This window comes from Canis lupus, chromosome X (genome assembly GCF_003254725.2).
Source record: "Canis lupus dingo isolate Sandy chromosome X, ASM325472v2, whole genome shotgun sequence".
NCBI lineage: Eukaryota > Metazoa > Chordata > Mammalia > Carnivora > Canidae > Canis > Canis lupus.
In genome coordinates this window covers 103,739,961-103,761,780 of record NC_064281.1, presented here as the reverse complement: position 1 = coordinate 103,761,780, position 21,820 = coordinate 103,739,961, and the positions used below count along the sequence as shown (strand labels likewise).

Below are 21,820 nucleotides of genomic sequence, written 5' to 3'. Positions count from 1 at the left end.
TCCAAGACTCGTAGAGTCCTTTATGATGTGGTCCACTGAGCACATGGCAACTCTGGACCTGTGGGTCTAGAAGGAGGGCTTGGGACACCTTCGATGTGGCTTGGGAACCTGAGGGGTGATTTTTTTTTTTCAGACCAAGATCATTTCTGAACTGTTACAGACCCAGTGTGATAGGATATCTTGTGACCCATTCAAAGTGCTTAGCTGGTCTAAAGAAAATACTCGAACCTTTCTAGTCATTAGTTTTCCAGTGGCCAAGAACAATAGGTGATCACATACTGTGCTGGGCCATCCCTCCCCTCCCCTGGCTCCACCCCCACCCATCCCCACGGTGTTTATCAAAGCCTTAATCCCCTACAAGGACCAAAAGCAAATGTTAGCAAATGTCAAAACAAAGCTTATCCCCCCACTGTAAACTCTAATGAAAGTATTTTGGCCTATAATTAAGCTCGGGCCTCTTGAAGAATGAATACTATATGGAAAAGATTTATTATCACTGAGTCTCGTGCATGTAAATATATTACCCTGAGTTCCAAAGTCATTTTGAAAAAACTTAAGAGGCTTGGTTTTCTTTTGAAATATTATGTTCCACAGATAACATCGATATTACATTATTTGGTCTCATCATCTATTGTTTGGATAGAAAATGCAGATTTTTTTGTCTTTTATAAGCTTTCTTTGACATAAGCAGCAGTCTCTGGTAAGGTAGTATTGCTATGCATTTGCATTGTTATAGAATTAAATTTGGAGTCTGTCGTTCAAAAGAGAATGCTTTATAAATCAAGTAAAATCTCATAACTAAGATGAACAAGGTTTTTTTTGAAGTCTTATGGGGCCTCATATCCCATACTTGAGTTTTACAGCCCAACTTGATGTAATTATTAAAATGTAATTCTCTTTTCTTTTTCTATTTCTGTGTACTGTTTTTGCTTTGTACAAATGTCATTAGTTTTCCAAGACAAAGCTTAAGAAAAGTTATTATATGTAAAGGACAGTAATATAAAAGCACAAAGTCAGGCAGTAATTCTTTATCTGTAGATTGGCAGGAAATGTGCCAAATACACGACGTTCTCTCCCTCCCTGGCTTCTTCCCCCCTCTCTCTCATTGCATTCAATGTAAATGATGTTAAAACTCTAAATTGTAACAATGGTAAAATCCTAATGTATTCCTTTTCTTTTTATTGTTTAAACTGATCTATTGTTTGGAACTCCTGAATATAAGAGACAGCCCTCATTATAAAGCTTTTTTGGAAGGGGTTACAAACTGTGTTCTGTGTAAACGTCTCTGGTTGTGTTTGCCACTCGTCTGGAAAAGCTATCAAGGTGGGTTTGCAATCCTCAGGCAATCCTGCTCATCAGGTGCCTTATTTCTTTTTTCACGGCTGCTATGTAACTGTCCCAAAGCATGGGAATTGGAGCAATGATCCTAAATGGGGACGGTGCAGGAAGAGGAAAAACCGTCTACGGAGAAGGAAGGTCAGAAGTAAGTTATTTAGACCTGGTTAGGGGGCAGGATCTCCAAATGCAGCTGCAGTTAGTGATGAAAAGCACTGATGTTCCAAAGAGGGAACAGAGGTAGAGAGAAAGATTTACAATCTGAGCCAGTGCGGTGATAGATGAAACTTTATAAGAACTTCATTTCTCCAGGGAAGAGAGATTAGAGAGGAGAGCAGAGGATTTAGGACCAAGCCTTGGGGAAATCTTAATATTAGGGTACAGGAGGAGGAAGAGAAACCCCAAAGTATAAACTAGTATGCTTGGCTGTGGAGGCCACCAAACATCATTGCTTCCCCAGGGGCTGTCAAAATTCTGAACCAGAGAACCCCAATCTATTACACTGGGTGGAGGGTGGAGAATCTAGGAACTAGAACCTTTGTGACTGCCTCCCTGCAGGTTGTGGTAGGTGTAAAAATGAAGCTTCTGTTTTCTCCTAGGGGGCACATTAGTGGGGGGAGGAGGGAGGACCTCCATTATTGTGTTTTTGAACACAAATAAGGATTTCTGTACAGTCCTTTTATGTACTGAAATTATGTAGATATTCCTAAGCTGCTTTTATGAAATCAGAAATACTGGGTTAATACCATTCTCAACTCTTCCTACCAATAAATGCTTCCTTTTCCAGGATATGCAGAGAAATGTAAAGGTATGTTGAAAGTAAGATATGACTTGATGTTCTAAATCATTTAATTTGGTTAAAATAAAGTGATCTTCGGGAGAAATGAAAGGACAAACCTGACAGAAAAAAATAGTGGCTCCTTGCATTTCTCAAGCTATGTTCTAAGTTATACTCAGCTTCTCGCAGTGCATCTGAGTTTGTGTTCAGTGTAGCTCCATAAAGTTTTGAAGGATGCACCTTGGTTTGCAGTGAAATTATAGGAATGCTTTAAGATAACTCAATGTGGAGGAGTGATTGTGGGAACTGTTTAGCCATCTTAAGTAAAGAAAAATTCATAGTATGCGTTAAAAACACTTGATGAACTAACTCATTTCTCCTGTGTATTCAGGTGCTCTAGCAGCGTGCACTCCTGGGTTACCCGCCCCCTAAAAAAGCTGCCTTTATTCTCCACCCCTCTCTCCGATAAGCTCATGCACTGTAAAGAATTTTAGCATCTGTGGGAAAAAGGATTGCTTACAGTTGTGCTTGTCTGAAAACGATTATTATGGGGAGTGGGTGTCTGGTAATACAAATGGGATCATCAGCAGCCTCTTTGTATAGTGCTCATGAGTTAAACAAACAGAACACCAGGACACATTTGACATTGTGATAAATCTCTATCCAGAGACGGCCTTTTCTGCCACATAGCAGTTACCATAATTAGCAGCTATGTCAGCATTTAGGCAACACCAAAGGCATATTTGATTGCCCAGAACTAACATATTATCCTGTCTGGAAGTATGTAAACCATCAATAAGACTTCGAAAGAGCCAAGACTCCAAAATACACTTTGGTCTCAATTATCCAAGAGATCTAGGGCCATTGCCTCCAGAACCTAAAGAACAACATAACTGGCAGGTATAAACATTTATTCTCTGATGAACAGAACATCACGGGATTTCAGGATGTTTCTCACATTGTATGAATCCAGGAAAAAGTATATTAGACCCAGAATTGTCCAGAAAACTGGATCTAAAATGTATCAGGTATATTTATGTGTATATAGTTATCTAACATTGTCCCTCAATTTTCTTGATTGTTTCTATATGCAAATGCAAATCCTGAATCTTATTTAACATGCATGACACATTGGGAAATTTTTATTTACATCCATAACGCTGTGAGAGTATCATAGTATTCCTACTCTTTTATGTCTTTTTAGAAGATTGATTTATTTATGAGACAGCAAGGGTCGGGGGGCTGACAGAATTTCAAGCAGACTCCCTGCTGAGAGCGGAGCCCCACACGGGGCTTGATCCCACCACCCTGAGATTGGGACCTGAGCCAAAACCACAAGTTGGGCACTTAATCAACTGCGCCACCCAGGCACCCTCTAATATTCTGTTTTTAAACATAATTTGATGCATATCAAAGTAGGGCAGAACAGAGCAGCTAAGAAAATGGGTTCTGGGGATCCCTGGGTGGCTCAGCGGTTTGGCACCTGCCTTTGGCCCAGGGCACGATCCTGGAGTCCCGGGATCGAGCCCCGCATCGGGCTCTCGGCATGGAGCCTGCTTCTCCCTCTGCCTGTGTCTCTGCCTCTCTCTGTGTGTGTGTGTGTCTATCATAAATAAATAAATAAATCTTTAAAAAAAAAAGAAAAGAAAATGGGTTCTGGAATCAGACTAACTGGGTTTTGGTTCGGGTTTTATCACTTTGTAGCTGCGTGAATTTCTCTTAGTCTCCTTTCCTCAGGTGGAAGGTGAAGATCACAAGGGTATCACTCTTAGAGGGTTCGTCCAAAGACGAAATAAGTTTATTAATGCAAAGTTACAGCCCACCCACCCACCCACCACGTACTTGAAGCTGCATAAACTTTTGTTATTTCGTTACCAAATTTTTAGAAATATCAATGCCCATTCCTCTAAGCCCATTCCTCTAATTCTTCATTTTCAGGGCCGGTGTGCTAGAGAGAACTGCAAGTACCTTCACCCTCCTCCACACTTAAAAACACAGCTGGAAATTAATGGGCGGAACAATCTGATTCAACAAAAGACTGCCGCAGCCATGTTCGCCCAGCAAATGCAGTTTATGCTCCAAAATGCTCAAATGTCATCCCTTGTAAGTCACAGCTATGTCTTTGAAAAACTGCATATGTGTGTCTTTTCTTTTTTCCCCAAGAACATAGATCCAGACCAGAATCACCTTGTTGGGCTTTCAGGAACTTAGTTACAGAAGGATTAAGGACGACGGTGCTAATGTGTTAACTGACACTACAAAGCTGCTGTGCATAGGAGGGGGAGCATTGGAGTGTGTTAGGTTTAACACCTGGGTTGCATTTATCATGAATTCAGTTCATAGAAGGATATTAATAAAAGAGCAGGGGCATTTTAAGATGAAGAGAGGGTCTGATTGTTATTACAGGTAAGCCGTTGAATGAATTCTAGGATCTTAATTCAAACAAATTTCATTGCTCTTTCATGGTGGTTTTGTTACTTTTTAATAGGCTTTTTATATTGAAATAATTATAGGTTTAAGGAAAAGTTGCAAAGATAGTACAGAGTTCCCGCCACTGTTAATTTCTTATGTTTTCATGGCATGTTTGTCACTTTCTTCAGACTTCTGTTAGTCTTTCCTTTAGGGTCCTCTTTCTGTTCCAGTGTCGAACCCAGAGTACCACAGTGCATTTATTTGACTACTGTCTCTGCTCTCTCGTCTGCTCTGTGACCAATTCTCAGTCTTTCCCTGTTTCCCATGACCTTGACATTCTTGAGGAATCCTGGGCAGGTATTTGATGGTGGTTTAACTTACCCCAGCTATGGAGTTTCCCTTTGCAGGAATTAAAAAGATTATGTTGTCATTCTAGACCAGCGTCTGGTATTTTTGTGGATCAATGAGTTGAAATGGATCCTTTAAAAAGTAATTTTGTCCTATTGAGAATTCATCTTGTCCTGATACCTTATAATATAAAGTTATAGTTTAGTCTTAGATCTTTTGTTATTTAGATACCAATTTGAAAGCGTTACGTTGTCTTTATCTGTTATCCATTTGGTCAGTGACTATGTAATAAACTCTGTAATAAACTGAAAAACTATATAGTATTTAGATGGATACAATGAAAATGTGCTAGCAGGTTAACCTGCTCTCAGCAAAGTCTATTTCATTATAAATTTGCTTCTCAGAATTCAAGGAAATCAGTGTGGACAGGGCAACCCCTTCACCTGGTACATCTTTGTAGATAGTGCACAAAACAGGTGGTAGGGACATTGATGAGTCACTGAAATTTTGGATCATGATCCACTTTTTCCAGAAGGCCCAGACAGCTTTAAGTAAAATGAGATTTCACCTCCTATACTATTAGTTTGCCAAAAACATTTGCCTTGGAACCCAGTGCTGATTAATTACATTGATAAATTAGTTGCCAGAAGGTCATCAGTGAGCTCTTCTGAGCTCTTCTTTGACCTCGCACAATACTTCATATGGTTCGGGTAACTGGGTGATTGGCACGAAGGAGGGCACATGATGTGATGAGCACTGGGTGTTATATGCAGCTGATGAATTATTGAAGTCTACATCTGAAACTATGTTGGCTAATTGAGTTTAAATTAAAAAAAATACTTCAGGTGGTTGAAATTCTTCAAACTCTTTCGTTAGGTTTCACACACTGAAGTATTTTAGTTCTTACCTATTTCTTTTTTTTTTTTTTTAATTTTTTTTTTAAATTTATTTATTTATGATAGGCACACAGTGAGAGAGAGAGAGGCAGAGACACAGGCAGAGGGAGAAGCAGGCTCCATGCACCGGGAGCCCGATGTGGGATTCGATCCTGGGTCTCCAGGATCGCGCCCTGGGCCAAAGGCAGGCGCCAAACCGCTGCGCCACCCAGGGATCCCTAGTTCTTACCTATTTCTAAAAGGGGTGGAGAAGAGAAGGTGTTCTAGGTACTGGGAATAGTATGAAAACCACCACAGAGAAATGAATGCACGTGGTGAGTCCAGAAAATGTGAGTAGTAGGAGAATAAAGCAAGGGAGCTTTTCACCCACCACTATTACTACTCTTGGCCTCTCATGATGTCCCAATTTCAGACTGAGCAAAGAATAGGGGCCAGATTGTATAACACACCTGAGCCCAGCATGTGTTTTTTCTTAGGTCAAGGGACAGCATTGGGACATCAATCAAATGCCCTGTTTCAGGGAATCAGAGAGCAAGGCCTGAGATAAAGTAGGGGTAAGGGCAGAAGGCGACTATTCATCTTCTATTTAGCCTCCAGGAGAGTCTTTCCATTCCATGTCTCAACCATTCATGCATTATTGATCATGCTGGCTCACCCTGGAGACTAGGGAGTGGCCTTTATTTAGAGTCCAATAAGAGATCCATTGAGCTCTCCAGCCTCTTGTGCTTTCTAATTTAATTCTCCATGCTTTCTATAATAGAGTACATTTCCTTTTTTTTTTCCTCCATGAGGGTGATTTCAGATTTCAGGCTGCAGAATATGACTGATATGACTCACAGGAGTACAATTTATTTTATAGCATATCGTAAGATACAAGACATTACTTAGAAGACCCCAGGGAACAATTGAAAATTGCTTTTCTATCTTGTAGATTATTTAACAATAGCTGTTGTGATGTGATAAACTGATAAAAGATTAATTTCTGCAGTTATTATGTATACAAAAAACTAACCCCGAGATGATTGATATGATCCTATTTTGTGGTCTAGAAAGCTTTGTAGGCGTGTTGTAATTGCACTAGTGTGAGCAATTTTAAGTGACATTTACCAGTCTTATTTGAAAGAAATGTTCTTTATTATGGATCTTGATATAACCATAGAAGTAACATATGATTCTACTTGATTTTTCTGGTACCTATACTCCAAAACAACTCTGTATCCCTCTTAACACCCCACCACCCTGATAATATTATACTTCTCCCTAGAATAGTCAAGCTTTTGTTTAAATTTCCAGACCCAATATTTGTATGGTTGCATATTAAGACCCATTTGGTATCACTGGCTTGAACTTCAGGTCTTTCCACAAAGCATACTTTGATCCGTTTCTAGGATACCAAAAGAGCACATCTGCTTTCGGAAAATTGAGTATGGTTTGCTTATTATAAGTCCCAGATAAAGGGAATGTCAACCTAAATGGGATGGCAGCTAGAGAACAGATTCTGTTCGGTGTGACTGAACAGTGAATAAAAGCCATACCAAAGCATTCCATTTGGGTGGAATGCTTGCTGTGGCAGGCAAGTTTGTTCACTGTATATTGCAGGTCTTAACTGACATTTGCTAGTATGAAATTCTGCCTCTGAAAGCTTTTGTTAGCTTTATTAAGGAAGTTTAGCAAGTGAGACAAAGGGCGTGACTCCCCAATGTTTTTGATGCAGTTAAGAGATGGTTTCTGATGTTCATAGCAAAAAAAAAAAAAAAAAAAGTTTGAGAACTCCCCCTGGCAGGCATAATTAGGAGGCAAACAGGAGCCCTGTAGAAGAATTTTAGGGAAATCAGACACACTGGATTGCTCTCAGGCAAAGCTAATGTTTTAAAATTTTAATTTCACAACTAGGAATTTTTATTACAGGAGGAAGGATTCTCACTGATGGATGTAATGTATGCATATATAAAGCAGATATGGTGTCATAAGTCTATTAAAAACATTTCTGATTTAGACATTTTGCATAATCTAGACCCTACCTATCCACGTCTTGGAAACTCCTTTAGTTTCTCTCTTTGAATGTGATGATGCACATGGAAGCAGTTCTTTTTTTTTAAAGATCTTATTTATTCATGAGAGACACAGAGAGAGAGAGAGGAAGAGACATAGGTAGAGGGAGAATCAGGCTTCCTGCGGGGAGCCCAATGCGGAACTCGATCCCAGTACCCTGGGATCACAACCTGAGCCAAAGGCAGATGCTCAACCACTGAGCCACCCAGGTGCCCCTGGAAGCAGTTCTTTACATGCAAGTGCACTTGGCTGATGCAATCAAGTGTATTCACATAATGATTTATAGAGAGGTTGTTGGTTCAGCCATCAGGGTGTGCCAAATGCCCTGGTCTGCTATATGTTTTACATGGCCTACATTCCTGTGGCCAGGTTATGGCATTTCAAACCACAGAGGCTATCAACATGGGTTCCACTCCAGACTTTTCCTTCATTACATATAGCATCATCTGATGTCTGTCTGAACCCTCCCCACCTTTTTACATCATTTTTAGAATTCTGTGTACCAAATACATTTCCCATATACAAGCTCATATATAGCAAGGAACGAAGATGATACAGTACCTCAGAACCAAAAGGGTAAATAATAGGTAGTACCAGTAACTAGGAAAGGAGATACACTGACAAGAAATAATATCTAGAGACCAAAGTTTTCAATGCTTTTCTCCCTTAATTAAATAGGAGTTCTAAGGTGTTCTATAATTCCACAAAACTGGACTAGGACAGTTTTAAGTAAATAGAAGCAGAGTTGCAAAATAAGCTATTTACTTTTTAGTTTTTTAAAATGTTAAGTACTTAAATGATTCAATAGATAAAGACAAAGGATAGCATCCTTCCTCCTTCCCTAACCATGATACATTCTACACTTTGCATATGCACATCAGAGTTACACGTTTTCTAGTTCACATACTTCACAAAGTATGTTCACATACAAAACTAACTTTATTGACTGTGGAATATCTGCTATCTCCCTATTGTCATGGCTCTTTAGTAAAAGTTATCATGAGGGGCACCTGGGGGCTCAGTCAGTTAAGCATCTGCCTTCAGCTGAGGTCAGAATCCCAGGGTCTTGGGATTGAGGCCCGAGTTGTGCTCCATGATCAGCAGGGGGTCTGCTTCTCCCTCTGCCTCTGTCCTTCCCCCCTGCTTGTTTTCTCTCTCTCTCTCTCTCTCTCTCTCTCTCTCTCTCTCTCTCTCTCTCAAAAATAAGTAAATAAAATCTTTAAAAAATCAACAAACTAAAGTTATGAAAAAAGATGGGCAAGCCATGTTGTAGATATTAGAGAAAAGGAGATCATGTCCCTTTTCCAGTTTCCAGCATGTCAGATGACCAGTTTCATGATCAGTACAGAAATGATTATGTATTTTAATGAAGGTTCTTCAGGAGATTTTTCAATTTATCTACTCTCGAAATGATAAATGATGACATTTAGCTCTTTCATCTTGATGTGCTGACATTAAATATTTTGTGAAGTGATTTTTGCAAAATGTTTAAGTTGATGACAACAGGCATTATGTAGTAATTATCAGGTTGCTATGCTCTTGCTGTCATGATGACTGTCATTACCACATGAAGGTCTGCATTGATGGGGGCTAAGCCAACCATGCTGCGGGAATGTGTGGAGTGCAGCTAGCCCCAAATTCATATGGGTTTTTGCCATGTTTACTAGAAGGTTAGATAAGATTTCACTTTGAGATATAGCAACCGAAGCCTTAGATTATTTGTTCAACCAGTTTTTCCCAGGGTAGGCTCACCTTGAGGTTGGTGAAGGCTCAAGGCCCCCTCCTGTGCATGGTCTCCATCCAAGGTCCTGGAAGGAGACCTAGCCATGTGTTTACAACATGTTTGTAAAATTTGCAAGATCTATTTGTATTCTATGTTCTTAAGACTCCCCTCCTCTACCCTACTGCCTAAACTTCAGGCCCTGGGGATCCTAGATTCACTTTTTTTTTCCTAGATTCACTCTTGATGGCAGTTATTGGTCCCAAGAATTCATTATTCAGGTCCTTTCCCTAGGCTGTGCATGTCACACAGCTCAAAGCTCCTTTTTTGGTAAAACCAAAGAATTCCCACCAGCAGCAGGTTTGCCGCCTTGCCCCAACTAAAACCTTGTTTTTGCGGAGGTTAAACAGAAATGCTACAATTTTGTGGCCAGAGAGCATTTGTACAGGATATTTTTTATGGTGCCCCGGTCCTCTGATAGTAACAAATCTCAACATCCTCCCGTTAGCCTCCCTCGTATATTCCCGTGGGGTAAATTCAACGTAATCTCCTCTCAGCCCATTTTGTGTCCTCCTCCCCTGGGGCTGCTTAGCTCAGTTGGCTAGAGCCTGGAGCTAATGAGACCATGTGGGCCTGTTAGCTTCTCTGTTCTAGATCACAGTCTAAGCTACAGCCAGCTACCTCAGAATTGCTTGTTGATCACCAGTGAGTTGAGGGCAGGAAGTTTGGAGGGCTCTGTGAAAATCTTTCCTAATGTAAGATAAAATAACAGCCAACAAAATCAGTACTTGACAATCTCACCTATCTGGGATGATTTTTTTTTTCTTATCAAAACCATCTCCTTGCTTAGATCAATATAGTTCAGTAAAGAGAGCCATCAGGAGACCGAGTGTAAAGTGCCTGTGGTTGTCCCCAGCAGCTGATCATAATCTTAAATTGGTCCCCCAAATGATCCTATTTTGCCTTAATATACTTTATGTATCTGCTAAATTCTTTTAAAGATTTATTTACTTACTTGAGAGGGAGAGAGAAAGAGCACACGAGAGAAGGGGAGTGGAAGAGAGGGGCAGAGGGAGAGAGAGAGAGAGAGAAAGAAAGTACAAGTAAAAATGAAGAGAGAGAAAGAGAGAGAGAGAAAGAAAGAAAAAAGAAAGAAAGAATGAATGAATATCCAGTAGACTCCCCACTGAATGTGGAGCCCAAGGCAGGGCTTAATCCCACAACACTGAGATCATGAGTTGAGCTGAAATCAAGAGTCAGGCGTTTAACCGACTGAGCCACTCAGGTGCCCCACACCTGCTAGACATTTTAAACTCTTCTTTACCTAGTCTCTGCTCTTAAACCATTCTGTGGATGCCAGTCATATTAACAATTCACAAGTCCCCTGGAACCACACATATTGTAATAAAAAGTTGCATCTTTTGATATCACTAAGCCATTTTTTTCAGAACTTTGCATTGTATCCCCTCTGATAGTGATGATTTAGTTACTCCAGTTAAAAATGCACACATACAGGTGCACCTGGGTGGCTCCATTGGTTAAGCATCTGCCTTTGGCCTAAGTCATGATCCCGGGGTCCTGGGATTGAGCCCCAAGTTGGCTCCCTGCTCAGCAGGGAGTCTGCTTCTCTCTCTCTCTCTCCCTCTGCCCCTACCCCCTGTTCATGCTCTCTTGCTTTTTCTCAAAAAAATAAAAAAATCATTTAAAAAAGTAAATAAAATGCACATACATATGCAAAGTTGTGTCTGCTTGCACAGGCACATACTGTGTATATAAAGTATCCTGTGCTTCTCATACTATTTGATTTAGCATTTCACATCTATGTGAAAAGACAGTTTGGGAGTGGCCTGCTTAAAGTCTTCCTCAGCAGATAGCAAAATTGATGGATTTATTCTATCTCTGTGCCACCACTTCTGATCCCTGAATATTTCTTTTGTACTGTGATGCTTGAATTGGATTTTTCTAACTGGTAAACCCAGAAGTCATCAATGACTTAGGAATCTCTTTTCATTACACTCAGTAAATATTTATTGAGCATTTACTCTGTGCCAGGCATCTAAGAGGGTAAGAGGTAGATAAAAAGATAAACTTCAGTCTCTACCCTCTAGGAATGTATGATCTAACAATAGTAAGATGGAAAATTAATGTTTTGGTGATCCTCTTAGTTTCTTTTTTTAAAAAGATTTTATTTATTTATTCATGAGAGACACAGAGAGAGAGGCAGTGACACAGGCAGAGGGAGAAGCAGGCTTCATGCAGGGAGCCTGATGCAGGACTCGATCCAGGACCCCGGGATCACACCCTGGGATGAAGGCAGATGCTCAACCGCTGAGCCACCCAGGGTTCCCATCCTCTTAATTTCTGATTTCTACCTGATCTTCTGTATTTTTTTATAGCCTTGGAATTTTTTTTTCTCATCTTTCCATTAGCCATGCAAAGTTTTACTCTGATTTGTGCTGTTGTATTGATGGTGGTGATGGTGGTGGAGGTTATTTGAACCATTGAAAATTATAACCCTTAGCATCCATTTATCCTGGATTCCTATTGAAATGTTTATAGTCTCCAGGCTTCTTGTAGGTTCTTTGCTTTTCTTAGCTCTTGTCATCCCCCCTTTATCTACATTTCGTTTAATACCCTTTGTTAAAATTGGGTTACCACTTGATTTTTTAATACTTTTCCTTTTCTAGTGGAAGACTAGTTCATTGTTTATCACTATAATGACATAGCACCTCACCAAGAAGTGATTTTTAGGTTGAGTCCTTGATCACTTTTCAGGAACAATTATAATTGCCTTGTGCATCTAAAAAAAGAAGCCAATTGCCCCTTGCTGAATTCTTACCTGTAGTAATCATCTGGTGTCATGCAGATCTGTGTTTAGGTGCACCTTTTACATTCAGAGTTAATCTATTGATCCTTTGCCTACCTGCCTACCTTCAGTGGAAACTTCTGTGATTAAGGTCAGAAAAGTCAGATCTAGATGAGGACAACCATTCCCTTTGGGTCCTTGAATTTATTTATTTTTTCTAGCTCTCTCTTGAGCCACAGTGACTTATTCATTAGCAAGTATGATTAGAACATAAACACCACTATCAGCTTGCATCTGTTTATAAAGTTAACTCTCTATTATTAAGGGACCAATTAACCAGTCTGAAGGTTGCAGGGGCCTCCTACAGCATGCCATTTGGCCACCTTAGTCCCCACAGAACATCACTCAGAGAGTGTGGAGGTGACCAAGCAAAAACTCTGAAACAAAGATTATTCTCTTGTGCTCCACGTGAAATCAGTAAAGTCTAAGGGAAACTAAAATTATACATTTCACTGTGCTCTAAGTACAGAAATTCACATGGTGACTGACAGTTGAGCGGGGCTTCCTTTTATACTATAAAAATGCTTGTCACTGAGCAATAAAGTTAAGGTATAATGAGTACAAGTAAAAATGAAGAGTGGTATTTTTCTGGTATTAAATTCGGGTCAACAAATTGTTACCAAATGTTTGCCATCCTATAAAAGAAAACATTTGGTCATCTGCCTCTAAACAGGAGCTCAGAGAGGGAAGGCCTCAATTATGTTGACTTCAGGCCAGGATTAACCTAAGTGACTTAAAGTATTTTTCATTCATCCAACAGTAACTGTAACTGATCTTGGATATTACTGAAGTACATATAGATGTAAGCTGTTGGGAAGTCACAAAGATTGCTCTGGAATATCATTTCACTTCTATTTCTTTATACTAGTTTGAGGGATAACCCATTTTAAATAATAAGTTGACATTCCTAAAATGTATGTGTAAACCAGAGATATTTATTTCAGGCATTTTTTTTATTGAATTGAATTATGATTCAAAGATGTTTCAGAATCCTTTAAGACCCAATATGTAGTGGCTCCTAAAATTTTACCTTTACAAGACTCCTTCTGTCTTCCCATTCTTAGTCACTGAGTGATTATTGTTGTTTAAGTAAATAGAATCCTAATTTTGTTTTATTTTATTTTTTAGAATCCTAATTTTAGTACCGATTAAAAAATATTTTAGTGAACACTATAGTATTGGTTTCTAAAGCCAAACTTTTTCAACTTGCAGAATCTTGTCACAAGCATTAGATTTATATACATATACATATAGAATTAGCGCTTTACTCCAGAAATTGATGGTGTGCTTTACTTTTTTGGAATCCTCTAGAATGAGGGTCAGCAATTGTTTCTGTAAATGACAAAATAGTAAATATTTTAGACTTCGTGGGACAAGAAGCCTATCTACGACTTTTTGTTAATACAGGTCTCCTAATGAACACAGTAGAATTTATTTAGGGATGCTGAAATATGAATTTCATATGCTTTTCATGTGTAATGAAATATTCATCTTTTACTTTTTTCCAACCACTTAAAAATGTAGAAACCATTCTCACCATCTGGCCAGGCATCTGGATCAGGCAGGCCAGATTTGGCTCAGGGGCTGGAGTTTGCCAACCCTTACCCTAGAACGTAAGCTCTTAGACAGTGGGTAATCCAGGGGCACCCAGGTGGCTCAGTCAGTTAAGAGTCTGCCTTTGGCTCAGGTGATGATCCCAGCCCTACTTGGGCTCCTTGCTCAAGGAAGAGTCTGCTTCTCCCTCTGTGCCCCACCCCCACCCCACTTGCGCTCTCTCTCTTTCTTTCAAATAAATAAATGAAATCTTTAAAAAAAAAAAAGAAAGTAAATAAGGAGATCAGGAGTTCCTGCCTATGCCTGAGGGTTGTGAACAGAAAAACTTGCTTCTTCTCAATAAACAGTGTTACAGAATGAAGTTTATAATCAAGGAGGAAATGGTTATAAAAGTTTTAATACTCATTTTAAAACCTGAAGATAGCACCATATAGTTTGTGGTGCAACCTCAAAAAAGTCCAAACATTTTCAGCAAGCCCCTTGCACTTTTTATATAGATATAGACTTCTAAGTAATTTACGACTTCTTTTCACACACTTAAAGCATATAACAAACCTAAAAAGGTTACAATATATTCCAAAGGAAGTGGAAGTTAACCAGGAAAATTTCCCTGAAAAAGGAAGGAAAAAAATACAGAAGTTCAGAGCTATCAAAAAATAGGAAACATCGCTTACTCAGATATTAGGCTTCAATATTATTAATTGATCAGTATGTATTAATGACTAATGATATTTAATATGGAAAACCCACTCACCTACAAGTCTTTCACTTAATTAAGTAGTTTTGGCGGTGCCTGGGTGGCTAAGTTGGTTAAGCATCCGATGCTTGATTTCAGCTCAGATCAAGATCTCAGGGCCCTGGGTTGAGCTTTGTGGAGGAGGCTGTGCAGGTGAAGATTTCAAATCAGACTAAGGGGTGGGTTGGTGACTAAGGGGTGGGTTGGTGAATATATATTGCCCCTCACTTCATACTCCACAGCCTCCCATTCTACCTGTATTTTAAGCTGTTCCTATTCATGTGATTTAGCAGAAAGTTCAGGCACATCTTGACAGAGCAGAAGATCCATTCTTCAGTGAAAAAAATAGAGAGTACTGGGTGTTATACTATATGTTGGCAAATCGAATTCCAATAAAAAAATACAAAAAAATATAAATTAAAAAATTAAAATAAATAAATTCACACACAAAAAAAAGAAGACAAGAATACATGCCATTCGTAACACACGGTGACACCCCACCAGGTGCACACCAGTGCGCTAACTACCTCCTAGAGTCCCTGCTAGAAATGTACTGCATTTAACCCTGGTTTGTCATTAACTCATTAAATACTTTAATTTATTTTTAAACCTTATTTTGGATTCTATCAGTCATTTGCTAAGAATGAGATACAATAGTGGAGATGAGAACTATTGAAGAAATTAGAATCACATTGAGAAGAAAAGATGATGCCCACTTAGGAACAACCTGGAAAATAGTGCATAAAGTGACCAATTACATGGCTACAGACAATGAAGGCAATACATATATCAAGCTTCTTGAGATTAGGACTTTTCACAAGACAGAAGAAACCGTGGGATCCATTTGCATTGTTAATGCTTTTCTTTACAAGTTGTGCTCTGTCTGGTTGATAGCCATTAAATAAAGTCTTGTCATCTCATTTCTTCTTGCCTAACAGAGATCCTTGGAGTACTTTTATAGGACCCCTTTTTGAACTGTGGATATCTTCTGGCCCCCTATGTAAAGACAAGGCTGGACCAGTCAGATTTGTTTGTGAAATAGAATCCCTAATTAAAAAAAAAAAAATGAGGGCAGACTAGGTGGCTCAACGGTTTAGTGCTGCCTCCAGCCCGTGGTGTGATCCTGGAGACCCGGGATCAAGTTCCGCTTCAGGCTTCCTGCATGGAGCCTGTTTCTCCCTCTGCCTATGTCTCTACCTCTCTCTCTCTGTCTGTGTCTCTCATGAATAAATAAATAAAATCTTTTAAAAAATTAAAAAAATTAAAAAATAAAATGACCATACCAATCTCATTTTAGGTGGACAGCAAGAAGTTAGAACTCTCACTTTTCTTTAATCTACCCCTTTCTTCCACACTCCTTGCTGTCTTCCATAATTGATTGTGGGCCCAGAGGAGAAGTCCGTTATCCATAGGGTTGGTGGGAACTTTGGTAGGATTGGCAGGCTTAGAGCTTGGCAGTGCTGATGCCAAAGAAGGAAGGTGGAATGAAGGGGCTTTCAGGAGAACCTGAAATTGGTCTGCAGGGCACATTGCCTCTATCGGTGGTATGGTTTTTAGGTTAAGAACGGAAGTGCGTGGGGATCCCTGGGTGGCTCAGTGGTTCAGCGCCTGCCTTTGGCCCAGGGCGTGATCCTAGAGTCCCGGGATCAAGTCCCGTGTCGGGCTCCCGGCATGGAGCCTGCTTCTCCCTCTGCCTGTCTCTCTCTCTCTCTCTCTCTCTCTCTCTCTTTCTATGACTATCATGAATAAATAAAATCTTTTAAAAAATGGAAGTGTGAGAGAAAACACATTTCAAAGAGATTTCATCAATGAGACTTCATTTGGCCAATTCATGACTTAAAATTATGTGGCTGGTTTTATCAGTTTCCCAATGAATTTGCTACTCAACAAGATTTGTTGGTTTAAAGTAACTCCTTATGTTGTAATTAATATGAGACTCAAAAAGAAATAGTGGTAAATTTGGATATGACTGACGCTTTCTGAAAGACTGTCCTTGTGTAATAGTAGAATCTATTTACCTCTAATACTTTTTTTCTCTTTTAAACATATAGACTTCTTTTCCTATGAATCCGTCACTTGCAGCTAATCCTGCCATGGCTTTCAATCCCTACTTACCTCATCCTGGGATGGGCCTGGTTCCTGCTGAACTCTTACCAAATGGACCAGTTCTGATTTCTGGAAACCCACCTCTTGCATTGCCAGGAGCTCCTGGTCCCAAGATGATGCGTTCGGATAAACTGGAGGTATTGGTGTAGAAATATATAAATATCTATAGGGTAGATATTAGTCTCATGCATAAAGCAACTTTCTCAGAGCCCAGTGTTTTGAATGCTTTAAATAAGTGCACCTGGGTTTCTAGCCTATGAAGTGTAATGTCAGGAAAATGGTAAATGGTTTACTACTGCAGCTGTACCCTACTATGAAGTGCATTGATTCAGTTGTACAACAGATCAGACAGTGTCTTACTGTGCGCAGCCACACACTATGCATCCCCTTTGCTATGGTGCAGGAAACCTGGTGGGAAGGCTCCTTTTGCCCAGGCTCCCACTTTACAGATTGCAATTAACTGTATTGCTAATGAGTCTCTACTTACTAGAATGATCAGACTGAGAGGAGAAGTAGACTAATCTAACTCTATGAATGCAGAATGTTAAATGACTATCATAGTGTCTAAGCCTTTTTCTCCATCTTAAGAATGATGGAGTAGATAATAAATATGCCCACTGCCTACAAAAAGGCAATGTAAAAGAAACTTCACACAGTGCTTTGACTCACAGAAGTTCTTCAGTCTTCCCTTGTCATTCTTCATATGTTGAAATAAATAACTAGTCCATTTCATAGAGTCAGTGCCATTGGCTGACTTACAATGCCTGGCAGTGTGTCATAATAGAATCTGATTGTACATGTAGCTCAGTCATGATCCACGATTTTGCTGGGGGAAAACTGCGTTGCTGTATGATGGGAGACTCATCTTGGACTTTAGCAAAACAACCCCCTCTTGCAAATTTGGCTAATCACACTTCAGGCTGTGAATTAACTGGAAGATGATGAAGTGGTTTGCAACAATACTTTTAAGCGCTTTAATTTCAACATAAGGACAACAGACAACTTTCCTTCAGAGACAGTGGGGAATTTTTTTCTAGGACTGGAAATGTCTATGTTTACATCTCACGGTGAATATGGCATTACATTATCCCTCAGCTTTATAGATTTTTCCTAAATAGATGACAAAATCATGTAAACTATTACTCTTGGATTTACTGGCAAAATAAGTAAAAACTAATCACCTTCCAGGCATCAATGTGATGTGTATTTTGGGGTTTTGTTTTGTTTTTGTTTTTGTTTTTTTAATATAAGGTTTGCCGAGAATTCCAGCGTGGAAACTGTACCCGTGGTGAAAATGACTGTCGCTATGCTCACCCTACGGATGTTTCTATGATTGAGGCAAGTGATAATACTGTGACGATCTGCATGGATTACATCAAAGGGCGATGCTCCCGGGAGAAATGCAAGTACTTTCATCCTCCTGCCCATTTGCAAGCCAAACTCAGGGCAGCTCATCACCAGATGAACCACTCAGCTGCCACCACAATGGTAAGAAGGGGCCTGGAGTTGTGAACTGTTTGGGTAAATAATAGTATATTCCTCAACTTGTCTAATACTTGTAACCATAATCTTAGATAGTCATGAATGAATCTTAAGATAAATAGCCAGGGTTATAAGCTGGAAAAGAGAGCACCTATTTATTCTGCTTCATTCTCTAAAATGTTCTAAAGATAATTGTTTCATTGTTTCAAAGCTTTACTAAGGCTTTTAATTGACTGTGCTTTTGCCCCCATCTTTAGAGAGAGGGTAAACTATGTCATTTAAACAGGAAACTAGGGGATTCCTGGGTTGCTTAGTGGTTTAGCGCTTGCCTTCGGCCCAGGGCATGATCCTGGAGTCCTGGGATTGAGTCCCACATCAGGCTCCCTGCATGGAGCCTGCTTCTCCCTCTGCCTGTATCTCTGCCTCTCTCTGTCTCTCTCTGAGTTTCTCATAAATAAATAAAATCTTTTTTTAAAAAAATAAATAAACAGAAAAAATAAATCAATCAATCAATCAATAAATAAATAAATAAATAAACAGGAAACTATTTTTGAGTGGTTTTGGTTTGGGTTTTTTTTTTAAGATTTTATTTATTTATTCATGAGAGACAAAGAGAGAGAGCCAGAGACATAGGCAGAGGGAGAAGGAGGTTCCCCGTGGGGAGCCCAATGCAGGACTCGATCCCAGGACCCAGGATCATGACCCGAGCCGAAGGCAGACGCTCAACCACTGAGACACCCAGGCATCCCTGTTGATGAGTTCTAAAAAGACTTCACCAAGTGGTTTTTGTCTTAAATTATACTGAATGAAGGGATTTTAAGCCATGAAAATAACAAGGTATCCAAAATGTTCAGTGCAGATTTTAGATCTTCAATTCTTTGATTTTACTGCTGTTGGTGACATATTGTTTAGAAGCAGTGTAAGCCTATAATAAAGAAGAGGAAAACAGTAGGCCCTCTAAAAGGAAAGGTTCTCATGTGTTTGGGGTGTACAAGGAATGGTTTGCTTATGCCATTGTGCACCTCTTCCATGCTCGGGCATGGGGCCTTCATATGTATGTGTCTGTTTTCATGATTCAGCTGTGTTTGGTAGGCTACATTTAAGTCAGCCCCAAATTTCCATATAGAGTTAACTATTACCTTCATTGAGTATTTATGAATATCATATAAAATTCCTTTCTGAGTAACTGATCAGAGCAGAATCTTAGGGGGAAGGCAAGATCGGTCTACCAGAATTGGTTTGAGGTAAGATCAAATAAAGAAGGCTCCCTGAAGAAATGTAAGCTTTCTGTATTTTTAAAGATTCAAGAGTTGAAATGCTTGGTAAAATATTGGGGTTTTTTTTCTGCTTTCTTCATGTTCATGTGCCTAGCTCAGGTTGACTTCATCCCTGCATTTAAAAGCAAAAGAGAAAAAAAATAAAAGCAAAAGAGGTGAAGGGTAAATATTTAGTTCCCAAAGGAATATAGAGATAGGTTTAGACTTTGTTATCCATAGGCAAAAGGAGGTCATGGCTTGCCCCCTTTTTGGCATATGGAATGCTAGTCACTCAACACAAGTGTTCCTGTCTCCTTAGGAATTTGGAGCATACCTAATTCTTGTCGCTGGGGCATGTTTTTTAAGTCACGTGTAATTTTCTGACAGAAAAATACAAGTCATGTCAAACTTCTCCAGTGAATCTGACCCAGGAGCAAATTTGACTGGGTATAATAAGCACAGTGGGATTTTGAAAGAAGTGTAGACATGAAAGAAGGATTTTAGATTCTAATGCATTTTAGAATTAAACTTGACAAGGACTTAATGAAACCAGTGGTACATCCCGAAATGCACAGCAAGCATCTACAAATGAGAATTGCACATATTTTGCTGTCTATGTTATCTGGGTGAGGCAGGTAGTGGGGAAGAAAATAATTTATTTGCTTTTCCCTTACATGGTAGTTGGGAGAAGCACAGTTCTAGGATTTAGACTTGAAGTCCTTCTATAAATTGGATTTTGTTTTATGGGGCCACAGTATCAGACTCTGACCCCTCGACATCTGTTTTATCACCTATATACCATTGACCTCCTAGATCTATGTTGGAATTTTAACTAGCAAAAATCTCTTTCTTGATGTATCTGTTGCTTCTGCTCATCTCATTGTAATAGATTCATGGGTGAACATCTCTGAGATGTGAATTTTAAGTGATTATTTGCTGTTAAGCTTCAGGTCACATCTTGGCTCAAATGATGAGGTACTTTTTTATTTGCCTAAATGAGTGAAGTTGAAAAATCATGGGTTTTTTTTCCCCTTGTGTGTTTATTTCCCGTTTTGGACTGAGTACTCACCTAGCAAATTGCTCAGTGGATAGGATACCCTTGCAGAGGTTTCTAGGGCCACACGTTATCTAACTGCTGCTTGCTTGCTTTGAGTACCTGTTTTTCCTTTCTCTGGTACTATTTATTAATCCATCCCTCCCTCACAGGCCCTGCAGCCTGGTACGCTTCAACTGATACCAAAGAGATCAGCACTTGAAAAGACCAATGGTGCCACCCCTGTCTTTAACCCCAATGTTTTCCACTGCCAGCAGGCTCTGGCTAACCTGCAGCTCCCACAGCCGGCATTTATCCCTACAGGTGAGTACAGGGCTCTGGGCACTGTCAGTTTAGCCATGTTGTGCATGTATACATAGGGCACACGAGCTGCCCAAGAGTTTTTATGGGAGAACTGTCAACAGGTGTTTGGGTGGGAAATACAACAAGGCAGTTGTACTTGATCTGCTCATCCATAGAACCAAATTTTTCTATGGTTCCTCAAAAGTAATGATTTGAAATCAAACTAGGAAAATCTGTCAACATTTTTCTTAAAAGCATTTCTCAGCTTTTGCTTCTGATGAATGTTTCACTTGGTTCAGTCTCAAACTAATTCCTTGACTCTTAGGTATCCCCTTAAAAGACACTGGTTAGGGCAGCCCGGGTGGCTCAGCGGTTTGGTGCCGCCTTCGGTCCAGGGCATGATCCTGGAGACCCGAGATCAAGTCACACGTCTGGCTCCCTGCATGGAGCCTGCTTCTCCCTCTGCCTGTGTCTCTGCCTCTCTCTTTCTCTGTGTCTCTCATGAATAAATGAGTAAAATCTTTAAAATAAATAAATAAAAGACACTGGTTACCCCTCAAAAAAATGTTTCCTAGCTTCAGCATTGTAAAAACATGTAATTTATATATCTTCAATATGCCAAAGACAGTTATAATAAAACTACCCTTGAACTTATAGTGGTTATAAGACAGTATAGTTTATGTGTTTGTGATATATATATATGTATGTATGTATATATATACGTACATATCACACACACATATATATATCACATACTTTTAGCCTTTAACTCTTAAATACCAATTAATATTTAAAATACAGCAGTTTATCATATTTTCCTGATACTATCAGGATATTTTGTTACCTTCAACATTCAAATGTAATAGCATAACAGTTTTGTACCAAATTGAATAGAAAATTCTGCTCAAATAAATATCATATATGAGGGGAAATACTTTTCTTC

At 39.5% G+C, this 21,820-nt stretch overlaps 1 protein-coding gene across 11 annotated transcripts in view; it reads left to right on the top strand.

Annotated features, from left to right (window-relative positions):
• MBNL3 (muscleblind like splicing regulator 3) overlaps window positions 1-21,820 on the top strand; it is a 113,424-nt gene that overhangs the window by 78,032 nt on the left and 13,572 nt on the right. For 10 of the 11 annotated variants that reach the window (XM_035711630.2, XM_025431243.3, XM_025431242.3 and 7 more), the window contains 4 exons: window positions 4,052-4,216; window positions 16,749-16,940; window positions 18,055-18,291; window positions 20,748-20,898. In XM_035711630.2, the coding sequence (XP_035567523.1) occupies window positions 4,052-4,216; window positions 16,749-16,940; window positions 18,055-18,291; window positions 20,748-20,898 (745 nt within the window). Of the gene's footprint in view, window positions 1-1,376; window positions 1,484-4,051; window positions 4,217-16,748; window positions 16,941-18,054; window positions 18,292-20,747; window positions 20,899-21,820 lie in introns of those variants that run through there. The other variant, XM_035711631.2, reaches the window with a different exon arrangement.